General features: G+C 49.4%; 1 protein-coding gene across 1 annotated transcript; it reads right to left on the bottom strand.

Moving 5' to 3' along the window:
• Positions 1-8,310: 8,310 nt before the first annotated feature.
• On the bottom strand, positions 8,311-12,141 carry LOC109739624 (mixed-linked glucan synthase 2). Its single transcript, XM_020298696.2, has 3 exons — positions 11,860-12,141; positions 11,063-11,780; positions 8,311-10,012 (listed from the first exon to the last, which is right to left on the bottom strand). The coding sequence occupies exons 1-3, from the start codon at positions 12,072-12,074 to the stop codon at positions 8,408-8,410; spliced, it is 2,538 nt and encodes an 845-aa protein (XP_020154285.1). The 5' UTR covers positions 12,075-12,141; the 3' UTR covers positions 8,311-8,407.
• Between the last annotated feature and the right edge of the window lie 838 nt (positions 12,142-12,979).

Here is a 12,979-nt window from a genome sequence, read left to right on the forward strand (position 1 = left end):
GGTAATTGCGAGCGAGAGCGGGCGGAAAAAGGAATTCGTGCCTTGCGTTTCCGTTCGTGGTGGTGATGTTCCAGCGAGTTCATATACGATGGAGATGAGTTGCACGTATATGGCGAGTTGTGTTGCCGCTGGACAGGAGGTGTCGTTTGGTTTGTTGTGTCACCAATGACAAAGAAAAAAGATGTGGCGGGTGAAAGGATGTGTCTCCCCGTGTGCAAGTAGTCGACGAGAAGATGAAGATCAACGTGAAGAGGACACACACCAGTTAAGTTGAGTTCCTGCATGAGGCTATGTATTTAGTCTGCATGTAGCACGCTAAGATGCGGCAGCGTGGCTGGTAGTCCGGATAATCGTTGGTTCCAATCTGCAAGTCGGCATGAAAAAGAAAAGATGTCGATGAAGTGGTGGCCATCGTTGAAGAAGAGAGAAGTTGCGGTTCGATAAATTGCGTCACTGGAGGGAGCCAACGTGACAAGGTGAACATGTAATCGATCCTGTCTGCGAATTTCCAACAGACCGTACTGAAGAAATGCCACGCTGCTGCCCTGAATGTGCCTTCATGATCACACAGTACCGCGCCTCCTCCTTTCTCTCTATGATGTGACACTGCCCCGTCAGAATTTGCTTTGATCCATCCCTCCTTCGGTGCCTCCCACGTCATCTATGTCTTTGGGTTGCTCGTTTTGCCCGCCTTCGCATATATATCATCCCACTCCCTCGCATATCCCGCAATAGACTGTGACATTTCATGCGGTTCAGCAATCTTGTGTCCATCACGCGTATCGTTACGCGCCAGTCATAGGCCATAAACAGCTTGTACCATCACCGATCTCTCCTTTTCTGAAGCATCTGCGAACCATCCAAGTAGAAAGCTAGTAAGCTTACTCTGGGAATCAATGTTGCACGGCGCCACTGTAATTCCCATCTCCGAGCTAAGCTTTTTGCAGAAACATACAGAGTGTGGGCACACCCAGAATCTGTGATATCTGGTTTCCTCCCGACCACACACCGCATAGAACACTCCTACCTTGATCCGCTGATGATGCGGCTCCATTCCTACCGCCAGTCTGTTCTGGATAAGTCTCCACATATGTATCTTGGCCTTGCCCAGTGCGGATGTATCCCATAAAGCCAGCCATCCTCTGTGCTTGTTTACTGACGATGATGATTCTGGCCGTCCAGACTTTAGCTGATTCATCGACATCCTTAGATGATAAGCAGATCTCACAGAGAATATACCGTTCTTTGTATAATTCCATGCAATATAGTCGTCCACACCCGGCCCTCCTACTGCAATTTGCTTTATATCCGAGGCATCATCTGCTGAAAACATGGCATCCACCTTGTCATGGTCCTATTCAGTCCCCATGTGATCTAGTAGATCGCTCACTTTATTCACTCCAGGAATAAAGTCTGCACCCAGTGGCAACGGACTCCCACGCCTAGGGATCCAATTGTCATGGTGTATATTCACTGCGGAGCCATCAACAATGGGCCAAATACACCCTTCTCTCAACAAATCTCACCCATGTAGAATACTTTTGAACATATACGACCCTCCTGCTGGACACGTTGCATTCATTATGGAACTGTCACTGAAGTAACGTGCCTTGAGGACCCTTGCACACAACGAGGTCGGCACCCGCAAAATCCTCCTAGCTTGCTTGGCCAGAAGGGCCTGATTAAATGCTTCCGGGTCACGGAAGCCCATACCACCATTACGCTTGGACTGACACATCTTATCCCACGCGATCCAGTGCACCTTACGTTCACCATTCATTGCACCCCACCAAAATTTAGACGAGATTGAAGTTAGGTTCCGACACATCTTCTTTGAGAGGTGTAAACAACTCATGGTGAATGTTGGTGTAGCTTGAAGACCGGATTTGACAAATACTTCTCTGGCAGAATTTGAGAGGACTTGTCCATTCCAACCAGTCACTTTTCCTTTAGAGCACTCTCTTACATACCTAAAAGTACCATCTTTGGACTTCCCCATCACCATTGGGAGGCCGAAGTATCTCTCACTAAGAGCTTCCAACTCAATTCCAATGGCTCGTTTCAAGACATCCTTTTGCTCCTGTACACAACCCTTCCCAAAGAAAATGGAAGAATTTTGTAGGTTGACCTTTTGTCCAGAGGCCTCTTCATAGCTTAGTAGAATGTTCCTTAGCACATCGAGATTTTCCTGCGAGCCCTGCAAGAAGACAATACTGTCGTCCGCAAATAACAAGTATGTCACTTGGGGGCCAGTGCTCCCAAACGACACCCCCTTAATATTGTTACCTTCATGCGCCTTCTTCAGTAACGCCGAGAAGACCTCCACACAGAATAAAAATAAGTATGGACAACGGATCACCCTGTTGGAGACTTCTTGATGGAACAAACCCTCCAGATAGCCCCCCATTAAATTTCACCATAAAATTAACCGAAGTCACACATCTCATAATCATGGAGATCCAACCAGGAGCAAAACAAAATTGTGCCAACATCTGCTCAAGAAAAATCCACTTGACTCTATCATAAGGTTTTGTCATGTCAAGCTTAACAGCACACAAGGGCTTCTTTCTCTTCCTTGTCTGAATCGCATGCACACATTCATGCGCCACAATAACATTATCCGCGATGAGCCGTCCCGAGTCAAATGCACTTATCTCTTTTGATATGAGAACAGGTAGAATTATCTTTAGTCTATTCGCAAGCAACTTCGTCGCGATCTTGTACAGGACGTTACACAAGCTAATGGGTTGGAACTGCGAAAGTAACTCTGGTGAGTTGACTATCAGTATCATCACAATCATAGTTGCATTAAAAGAATCCGGTGTCGCAAAACCTCTGAGAGAATCACAAACAACACGACAAACATCTTCCTTCACCAACGACCAGTGCCGCTGATAAAATAACGCGGGAAGAGCGTCCGGCCCGGGAGCTTTTGTTGGCCCCATCTGAAACAGTGCGGCCTCAATCTCCTCATCCGTAACAGGAGCAATGTCACTTATAACAGCGAATCCTATTTGCCGCTGCAGGCGCCCATTAACGTGTATTCTGCAAACGGGCGCCTGCATCGCCCCGCACTGGGCTGGCCCATATAGCATTTTTTTTCCTGTTCTCAAATACCTACAAAACACGCAGCAAAGGGAGTCGAACATGAGATCCCTGCGCTCCTAGGTAACAGCCGGAAACACTACGCCAGCATCCCTGACTTGTGCAACTAGCGTTTTTCTTTTTTTTATTATTACCTTCATCGGGTTTCTTCAAAGTTCGTTGTTTACTTCCCACACGTTTTTATTCTTATTCTTTTTTCTTGTTCTTTTTCTTTGTTTTTATTTTATTTTCCGTAAATGCGCGGATTATTTTTCATATTTGATCAACCTTTTCAAATTTTATGATTTTTTCAAATTCGATGAACATTAAATTGGTCAACTTTTCTTAAATTCAGTGAACTCTTTTCAAATTCGGTGAACTATTTTTTCAAATTTGATGAACTTTTTTCAAATTTGGTGAACTATTTTTCAGAAACGACGAACTCTTTTCAAATTTGGTGAACTATTTTTTAAAATTCGATGAACTTTTTAAAATTTGATGAACTTTTTTTCGACAATGATGAACTTTTAAAAGTTTTTCATAATGTTTTTTTCCCAAATTTGGTGAACTTTTCTAAAAAAATGATGAACTATTTCTCAAAATCGATGAAAATTTTTAAGTTTGTGAACTTTTGTCTCAAAATCGATGTACGTTTTTAAATTCACAATTTTATAAAAGTAAAATAAAATAAATGATAAATAAATAGCGCGGCCATACTAGTTCATGAACAGTTAGAGCAATGAAAATCACAATTGACCAATCGGTGTGTTGGTGAGCTAAGCTCGTACAAGCCTTGCGTTCGAGATCCGGATGAGTTCGATTCCTGAGCAGCCATGTTTTTAAGTTTTTTTTGGTGTTTTCTGTTCGCTACCTTTCCCATCGCGGGCCGGCCCATCAAGGTGCTGCAGCGGGCGCCAGGAACCTGTTCGGGCGCTTAGGGCCTGTTCGGCAACTCCCTGGCTCCAGGAAATCCTCAAATCCAGCTTCTGTTTTCGATCACCAGCTTCTTCCACGAATCGGGATCGATGGAAAACCGTTCGGCTCGATCACTTCGGCTTCTCGTCGCGCTAGCAGGCCGGCCTGCCTGGGCGGGCTGGAGCCCAATCGGCTCAACAGGTAGGATCGGTGTGAAACAGGAGGAGAGAGGATGGGCTTGGCCCAGATCGGAGGGAAACATAACGAACCGGTACTTGAGGCACTTCGCGGTGGCATCCGATCGTAAATAACGCCAACTCCAGGAATCCAGCTTCTGGGATCGACAAAACTGCAGCTCCAAGTTTTTGTACGTCGACGTTGTTTCGATCTGGGAAGCCAGCTTCCTGGAGCTGGGCCGTTCGGGCCAACTTCCCTCGCGGATTCGTGGAAGCTGGGAGCTGGCGAGCTAGCGAACAGGAGCTCCCACTTATAACGATACAAATTGTCGTTCACAAGTACGTGGATTCTACGAAAAATTAAACGGCCCATATGAAAACCCACTGCAGAGCTGCTTTTAGGTCCATGTCAAGGCCATATTAGTGTCCGCGAAGTCTCCTGCGCGCTGGGAATTTCTCCCGTGATTACCGCTTGTGTGGGTTAGCGTTGCGCATACATCAGGGCAACAATTCGAACCAACAGGACGAAATTGGATTAAACCGGACGGATTCCATTCAAATTCGAATATAATTTACATAAAAAGGTTGATATTTTGTCCGTTCAACTAACAAACTAGAAAAAAAACCTAAACCCTATAACGGACGACCACCTCATACACGTGGCCGCCCTGCTCTGCTGCACCGCCGTCTCCGTCGTCGTCGTCGCCGGACGGCGACGACGACGACGACGGAGTAGGCGGGGCGGACGGCGATGAAGGGGCGGGTCGGACGGCGATCGAGGAGGGCGGGGCGGACGACGTAAACGGAGGAGGCGGGCGGCGAAGACAGGATGGCATGGTGGGGCGGGGCGGACGGCGACGACGACGGCAAGGAGGGGTGGACGGCGACGGCAAATGTGAACGGACCGCACAGCGAAGGCGACGAGGCGGGTGGGTGGGGCGGAGAGCGGACGTGACGTCACGGTGGGGTGGAATGAGATATGAAATTAATTAGTTGGGGGCTGTAAATATCGCCCCTGGGTCTCTGCCGACTTTGTCACTCCGTAAAGGGTGCCTCCGTGCACGCGCACATGCATTTTCACCGAAATGTTTTTGCCGCACAACTATTCCCGAGCTCTTGCGGAAAAGATCTCGGAAAAGCGCCCAGATCTAGGTCAACTCATCTTTACCGAGATCTCGAAAGTAGGATATGGGCAGACAAAGTTTTACCCAATAATTGTTTACTTCCATTTGAATTTATTATTTTTTCTCTAACATTATTTGTACAGGTTAAAACAAGTACATATCAAATTCAATGTGTCTGACCCTCCTCCTCGTGCGGTTAAGACAACGTGCCCATCCGTGTTGGGCCCACCCTCTCGGTTGGTGTGCACAAGGCCTGGACCTGGACATACGACCGCGAGCGGGGACACCCAGCCCTTTCCATCCATGATTTTCATGTGTCTGCTGCCCCGCTCTTGAATTTCCCACATAAACCCCTAGAAATGGAAGAAATGCACGGAATATGGCTGGGGCTCCCTGAAAATGCCGAGGACCTTGCGCTTGCCTTCGAACGGAATCTCACGAGCGCAGAAAAAGTTTCAAGGCCAACAAAGGAATGGGCCATGCACCCCCTTCACAAACCGGACGCATCCCCGCTCGAAAGCTAGATCCATCACAGGACAAGGTCCCGTTTGCACTAAGCCTTCCTGAAGGCTTACCCGAAACGACCTTGGAATTTCGGTTTTTTACCATGGCCTCCAGCGGCATGGGAAGACGTCGCACTAGGTACTGTGTATTTCTGGGAATTTGAACGGTAGCAAGACAGACGCCAACAACTGCTCCCCCCCCTCCGGTGCGCGTCGTGCAGCGCCCACCCTCTCAGTTCTGTGCACTGGGCCTGGGCATGGACAGAAGAGCACAGGCGGGCACTCCAAGCCCTTTCCGTCCATGATTTCATGTGGCCATTGTCCCGCTCTTGAATTTCCCTCATAAACCCCTGTAAATGCGGGAAATGCAAGGAATATGTCCGGCGGCCACCGAAAAATTCCAAGACTTGGCACATGCCTTCGAACGTAACCTCACGAGCACAAAAAAGGTTTCGAGGCCAACAGAGGAATGGGACCCACACCCCCTTCACAAACCGGACACATCTTTCCTCGAAATCTAGATCCTTCGTAGGACAAGGCCCCGTTTGCACTAAGCTTCTGTCAAGACTTATCCGAAACGGTCTTGGATTCTGACCACGACCTCCAGGGGCCATGGGAAGACGACGTGCCAGGTCCCATGAATATCCAGGGATTTAAACGGCAGCAAACGGGCACGGGCAACCCCCACCCTGCCGGTGCCCCCGCGCCGGGCCCACCCTCTTGGTTGTGTGTGTAGGGCCTGGGCATGGACAGAAGACCGCGGGCGGGGACTCCCAACCCTTTCCGTCCATGGTTTCATGTGGCCGTTGCCCCGCTCTTGAATTTCGCGCATAAACCCCTGTAAATGTGGGAAATGCACGAAATATGGCTGGCGACCCCCGAAAAAGCCAAGGACCTGGCACGTGCCTTCGAACGAAACCTCACGAGCCCAGAAAAAGTTTCGAGGCCAATGGAGGACCGGGCCCCGCACCCCTTCACAAACCGGACGCATCCCCGCTCGAAAGCTAGATCCTGGGCAGGACAAGGTACCGTTTGCACTAAGCCTCCGTGAAGGCTTATCCAAAATGGCCTCGGATTTTTACCACGGACGCCAGGGGCCGCGGGAAGATGGCGCGCCAAGTCCCATCAATTTCCGGGCTCCCATGAATTTACGGGGATTTAAAAGGCAGCAAGACGGGCGCTAGCGGCTTCCCTGTGCCCCATGAGGAAATTAGCACAACTTATAGATTTGTTCGCATGATCAAATCCTTGGGCCCATCCTTGTTGAGGACAATGCTTCCGTGTGTGTCCGTCTTGTAAGCTGCAGTACTAGTGACACCCCCTGCTCCAAGCCGAAGTCCAGCAAAACCTTCTTCAGCCGGGATGGGAGTGCTGGTAGCTACCTTCTTAGGTAATCTCTGGGATGCCATCGTGGATGATAAGCAAAGAAGAGCACTCATGTCAGACCATCACACATGGACGCAAACAAATATGGATATAACTTACAAGAACATACAAATACGTGTTTGGTGATAAGATTTGTGTTTGTTAGGGGAGTCACACACGGCACCCCGGTGTAGATATTGTTTGGCGGTAGTATGTCATGGAGGCGGCCAGTCTCATCATCGTCGAGCCTGATTCTTCTTTGAAGACATAAGAATGAAATGGGTCATCCTCGTCCGAATCAGCGACATAGACAACCTGCATCGTGGGAACTGTTCCTGTCAGCAAGAGGTGTCCGACGACAAGGTTGTAGGGGTGGTGGCCAGCGGTGAGCTTGGGGAGCCGTGTAGCGAGGAGGGTGCCAGCAGCCTCGGCCGACGCCAGATCCGACCGGTTTGCTCGGGCCGTGACGGCTAGGCGGCAGGTGGGTAGGCCCGGCGGCGGGCGACGGAATCAAGCGGGGACGAGTGGCGTCTGCCCTGATTGATAATTCTGTGTGGACGGTGCCTAGGGTTGGGTGGTTTAAATACCGCATAGTCTGCCGAGTACCTTCCATCGGGGTCTCGGCAAAAGATGCCCACCGTCACGAAGCACAAACGGCAGTGCCACGTGGCTCCTATTTGCCGGGTGCCTTTGACTATGTTCTCGGCAAACTATGGGTAAGCCGAGTTCCTTTAAGTTTGCCGAGTACTCCCTCCGTCCCAAAATTCTTGTCTTAGATTTGTCTAAATACGGATGTATCAAGTCACATTTTAGTATTAGATACATCCGTATCTAGACAAATCTAAGACAAGAATTTTGGGACAGAGGGAGTACCTTCTGTCAGGAACTCGGTAGTGCTTCCCATGTGCCGTGTCCTGCTATTTGATGAGAGTCGTACCCGGCTTACAAAGCTTTTACCGTGATCCTGTCTTTCAGTACTCGGTAATCAGGAAAGAACTCGGTAACGAGGATTTGTCCAGTAGTGATTCCTAAAAAGAGACATTGTTAGGATTCCACAGCCTCTTCTATACGGAGCTATACACTCTTTTTTAACGGGTAGACAACAATATTCTCTATCGGTCTCTTGCCTTTATTCTTTATAGAAGAGGTTGTGCATACAATACAGTAACCGTATTTCTTGGACACAACATTATGCACTGTTGTCATGTGAGCCGTACGTGTCTAACCGTTCCCAGATGCTTTACCAAGAGAGAAACGTCAGAGATTCTTGCGGGTACGGGGCGTAGAGCGTGACATACAAGAGCCCGACGGCGGCAATGGCCATGAGCAGCAGGACGAATAGGATGACGGGTGTCTTCCCCCGTTTCCCCATGATGCCGAGTGCAAACGGGTAGAGGAGCATGAGGGTCCCCACGTTGAACACCATCCCGAGCAGCACGTGCCGCGCCTGGTCCGTAGAAAATCCCCATGCCGCCGCCTTGCCGATGGCCGCCCCGACGGCCGCGACGTTCACAACGAGCACCGCGGTGGTCGGGATCAGCAGCGGCACCCATCGCACCGTGTACAGGTTGGCGAACTTGTCGCGGGAGCAGGCCTCCGTCTGCTTGGATGTGAGCCTGAAGTGCATCCCCTTACCCGTCACGAGCTTCAACGCCATGTACAGCACGGCTGTCGGGTACACGCCGGTCGCTGCGATCAAGTAGAACTGCTCGTTGCGGCACCAGTCGAGCAGCGTGATCCCCGCCCATTTAACCTCGAACATGCCGATCACGTGCATCATCGCTATGACGGCGACGAGGTACGCGATGTACGTGCCAAACGGCCTCTGGATGTACAACTGCTCGGAGAAGAGCCACATGACCGGGAAGAAGTTGTAGGCCAGGATGAACACCGTGACGATCGGGTACGTCGACATGTTGAAGTAGGCAATGCGTTGTAGAGGGTGGAGCCGGCGGCCAGCAATGAGGGCATTGTTGTGGGAGAAGAACACCTCAAGGGAGCCGCCGGACCACCGGAGCACCTGGTAGAGGCGCTCGGTGAGGTTGATCGGAGCCGTCCCACGGAACGCGGCCGGCTCCATGGAGCAATACATGGAACGCCACCCTTGGCGGTGAATGCGGAATCCAGTCACCACGTCCTCCGTCGCAATGTTGTACACCCACCCGATGTCTCTCCCCCATGAACTCCCGTCCTCGTAAGCGCATGTGATCAGGGTGGCCAAGTCAGTGATGAGCCCCTCGTCGACCAACACTGGGGTGATAGATCGCTCTTGGATCGCGCCATCCGGCATCGAGTTCGTGAACGACGTCGAGTTACCGAACTCATGTGCATTATCTACAAGCTTAATGTTCTCCACCCGATAACGTGGCGGCTCCATGCCATAGAGTGTGACACGGCGGAACATCGTGCCAGTGCCAAGGTAGGAAGGCCCTTGGAGACCGTTGAGCGCGAGCATGGTGCCGTCGAAGAAGACACGGTTGTGGTTGGCGTAGCGATCTGTCGGGTCGACGTCGTCAAAGCGTTGTGGGAATTGGACGAAGGCCGTGTTCTGACCGTCACGAGGGTCGAGCATGAAGCACATAGGGGCACGAAGAGCTTTCGAATTGTTGATGTAGTGGTCGCAGTCAAAGTTAATTATGAAGGGCGCGTTGGAGAGCAACGCCGAGACACGGAGCATGGCGTTCATGGCGCCTGCCTTCTTTTGGTTGTCATAACCAAGCCGCTTCTCCCGGGATATGTAGACAAGCATCGGGAGTCTCATATCAACGTTGTTGAAGTCAAAGGGATTGTCAGTGCTCGCCGATGATCCAAGCTGCGGTTTACAACCTGGATGTTCTAGTATGACCTGTCAAAACAGCATAGGAGTTCCAACAACTTTGTTAATCCAACAAATTTGAGCAAATTGCTAACTCACAGTTAAGGATGGCAATGGGTAGTGTATGTGGTGGATAGAGCAATACCATACCAATAACTGTGTAGTCAATAGATACACAATTCTACCTATACATGTATCTATGGGTATGAAACAAATATAAGAGTGTCTTGCATGCTTATAATTACCTAAAAGGAATAGAGGATAGGTCGCAACCATTATGTCTACATAATCGTACCAAAACATATTATAACCAGTAAGTCTTCGAACTATACTATACATCACAATCGATACATTATCACAGTTGCACCTACAGATATAACACACGAAAATTACTTTTATGTGCATATTACCCCCTATTATCACAATCTTCGAACATGAGCATCCATGAAGGAATACATAAATGAGTGTTGATTACTGGAATCGAAGGCTTGCGAGTGTGATTGTTATTGATTTGGTAGCAATTTCGTCTTTTTAGGAGATGGGTAGAGTTACATATGCAAGCAAGAACCTGAACACAAAACAAATTTTCTTGGCGAGAAATATAGGAGTGGATCGGATTACTTTGTATAGCCATGCACAAAATTACAAAGAAGCATACAGTTGCAGAGCTAAACTAGCAAACATACGACAATTCATACAGCGAGCATGTGGATTGTGGTTTAGTTTGGTTGATGTCCTCACATATCACCGCCTGACTGTATAGACATGTATTTTTTTTAAAGAAAAGTATCAATACCGTTAGATTTTCCGTAAAAGTATTTCCAATTTTTTGTTTTTACTTAACAGCACAATATGTAAAATATATGTCAAAGTTACACCTTAGAAAACGTAACCATGTCTTAAACACCATGCCTTCTCCAATGGAGGTAAATTTCTTATTTCCCTTTTTTCCTTTCCAGTTTGTTTTTAAGCCACGAAATCGCTATCCAACGACTAGATTTAGATGAGTTGAGTAATCGAAAGGTGCAACTTAATTACAACTTATACCTGAATGAACAAATAGATTTTTTATTTATTTACCTGAACAATCCCAGCATGTTGTGCTCTTCGATGGTTCTCAGCTTGCTCAATCCATGTACCCGGCCATGGTGCCCCATCGGCCATCCGAGTGGCATGTACACCATCTCCATTGTTGTATGCATCGGACCGTTGGCGGATGGTTGTAGAAAGGGAATCTATTCTCACCATGAACTCGTCGTATTCTCTGCGCACACGCCTACGATCCCTCGTGAAGTCTCCCGGCATACTCCCGGCATACGGCTGTGCTTTCATCCCAAAGTAGTTCTCTGGGGACCTTGGCTCGACGCAATGCTTCCGGCAGAACGGGGCCCACAACGCAGCGAAACTGGCCACTTGGGTCATCGCCTCGTAGTGCACCAGCGTGCCACCGTCATCTGAGAGGTAGCAGGCGTACTTGTCGATGGGGTAGTCGGCGGCGAGGATAGAGAGGACGGTGTTAACGGTGTAAAGGACGGGTTCGTCCACAGGGTCGGCAGTGGTGACGAAGACGTCGATCCCCGGGAGGATGGCCTCGCCGTGCTGGTCTGCGAGGGTGGCGAGGTCGGGGACACGCTTGATGGGGTTGAGCTTGGTGAGCTGGTTGAGGAGCCATGAGAAGCCGAACCAGGCGTCCGCTACCATTGACGTGGCCCACAGCCACATGCCATCGTGGTTCCTGTGCTCCAGGCGCCATGCGAAGAAGGCGGCAACGGCGACCAAGCGCACGAGAATCAAGAACCTGTTGCTTCAAAAAGACAATCAGAAAAGTCTCGAAGGAGGCTTTCGCGGTGCTTCACAACAAGTTCAAGTGCAACGACCTGTAAGGATGCAGGATGCTTCCCTTAACCTTCATGGTTCGGAACAGCAGCGGCTGGTTGCCGTTGCCGGCACTGGTTCCATCGTCCGCGGACACCCACACGTCGTCCTTGGCGTCGAGAATCCGCTTGGCCGCGGGCGCGTTTGCGGTGTCAGCGTTGCCATCCGGCACCTCGACTCGGAGGGCGTTGACTCTGCGAGTGACCGCCGCGGCCATGGTGTGGTCGATATGTAATTGTAATGCACGTGCACCTAGACTAGACAGCTGATGGTCGATGCTGAATGCTGATGCTGGTCGCCCTTGTTGGTGTCGACGAGACGCTTGTCCGGTGGGGGCTTATATAGCCAGCGCGTGGGCACGTACCCACGCACCACACCCGAAGAAGCATGCGCACGCATAGAGATATGGTACTTGGTCTCATACACACACGCCGATATCCTTCACGCGTGGTGCATGCATTTTGCATACATGTTTTCGTCATCGCTTTTGCGTTTAGTACTTGTATTTATTAGTTCGGAAGTACTTCACGTACGACTTTTGGTGAACGACACTTGCACGATCGTAAATCCAACCGCATCTTGCTGTTTAGACATGTCCATCTATGGTTGGATATAGCCTCTCGTCCAAGTTTCGGCTGTCCACCGTCGTCCGTGTAGCATCGCGCTTATTAGTTTTGTCTAGCTGTTGTCCTTTTGCTCTATTTATTAGGACACAAAAATTATGATCTTCTGTTGGAGCATTTACAAGAAAAAACTTTAAAAAATGCGCACAAAGAAAAAACCTACTTTACTTGAGTTATTTATGAAGATCTTTCTTTTGAACAATCAGGTGCCATTAACGCAAATTTAGAGAGATGCATTACCGCGCGAGTAACCCCCTAAATCTAGCAGTCCGGAGACTAAAATCATGAAGAAATATTTTGAACAGTTAACTTCTGATGCTTTGATGATGGCTATTACTCTAGTGATGAATCTTATGAAGCTCATTATGTGGTCTCGACCGCGAGGACACTTTTCATGTGTTTTGTAGGTGCCCACGGGCTATGCATTTGTGGCGAACTATGGCGGAGGTGTGGAGTATACCGGACATCGAGTCAGTCCGTAACACCGGTCCGGAGTGGC

This window comes from Aegilops tauschii, chromosome 2 (genome assembly GCF_002575655.3).
Source record: "Aegilops tauschii subsp. strangulata cultivar AL8/78 chromosome 2, Aet v6.0, whole genome shotgun sequence".
Lineage (NCBI taxonomy): Eukaryota > Viridiplantae > Streptophyta > Magnoliopsida > Poales > Poaceae > Aegilops > Aegilops tauschii.

Coding starts and splice junctions, on each gene's coding strand:
- LOC109739624 (XM_020298696.2), bottom strand. CDS start 12,074: ATGGCCGCGGCGGTCACTCGCAGAGTCAACGCCCTCCGAGTCGAGGTG. Junction 11,781..11,859: donor AGCATCCTGCATCCTTACAG/GTCGTTGCACTT, acceptor TTGAAGCAACAG/GTTCTTGATTCTCGTGCGCT. Junction 10,013..11,062: donor AACATGCTGGGATTGTTCAG/GTAAATAAATAA, acceptor CTGTTTTGACAG/GTCATACTAGAACATCCAGG.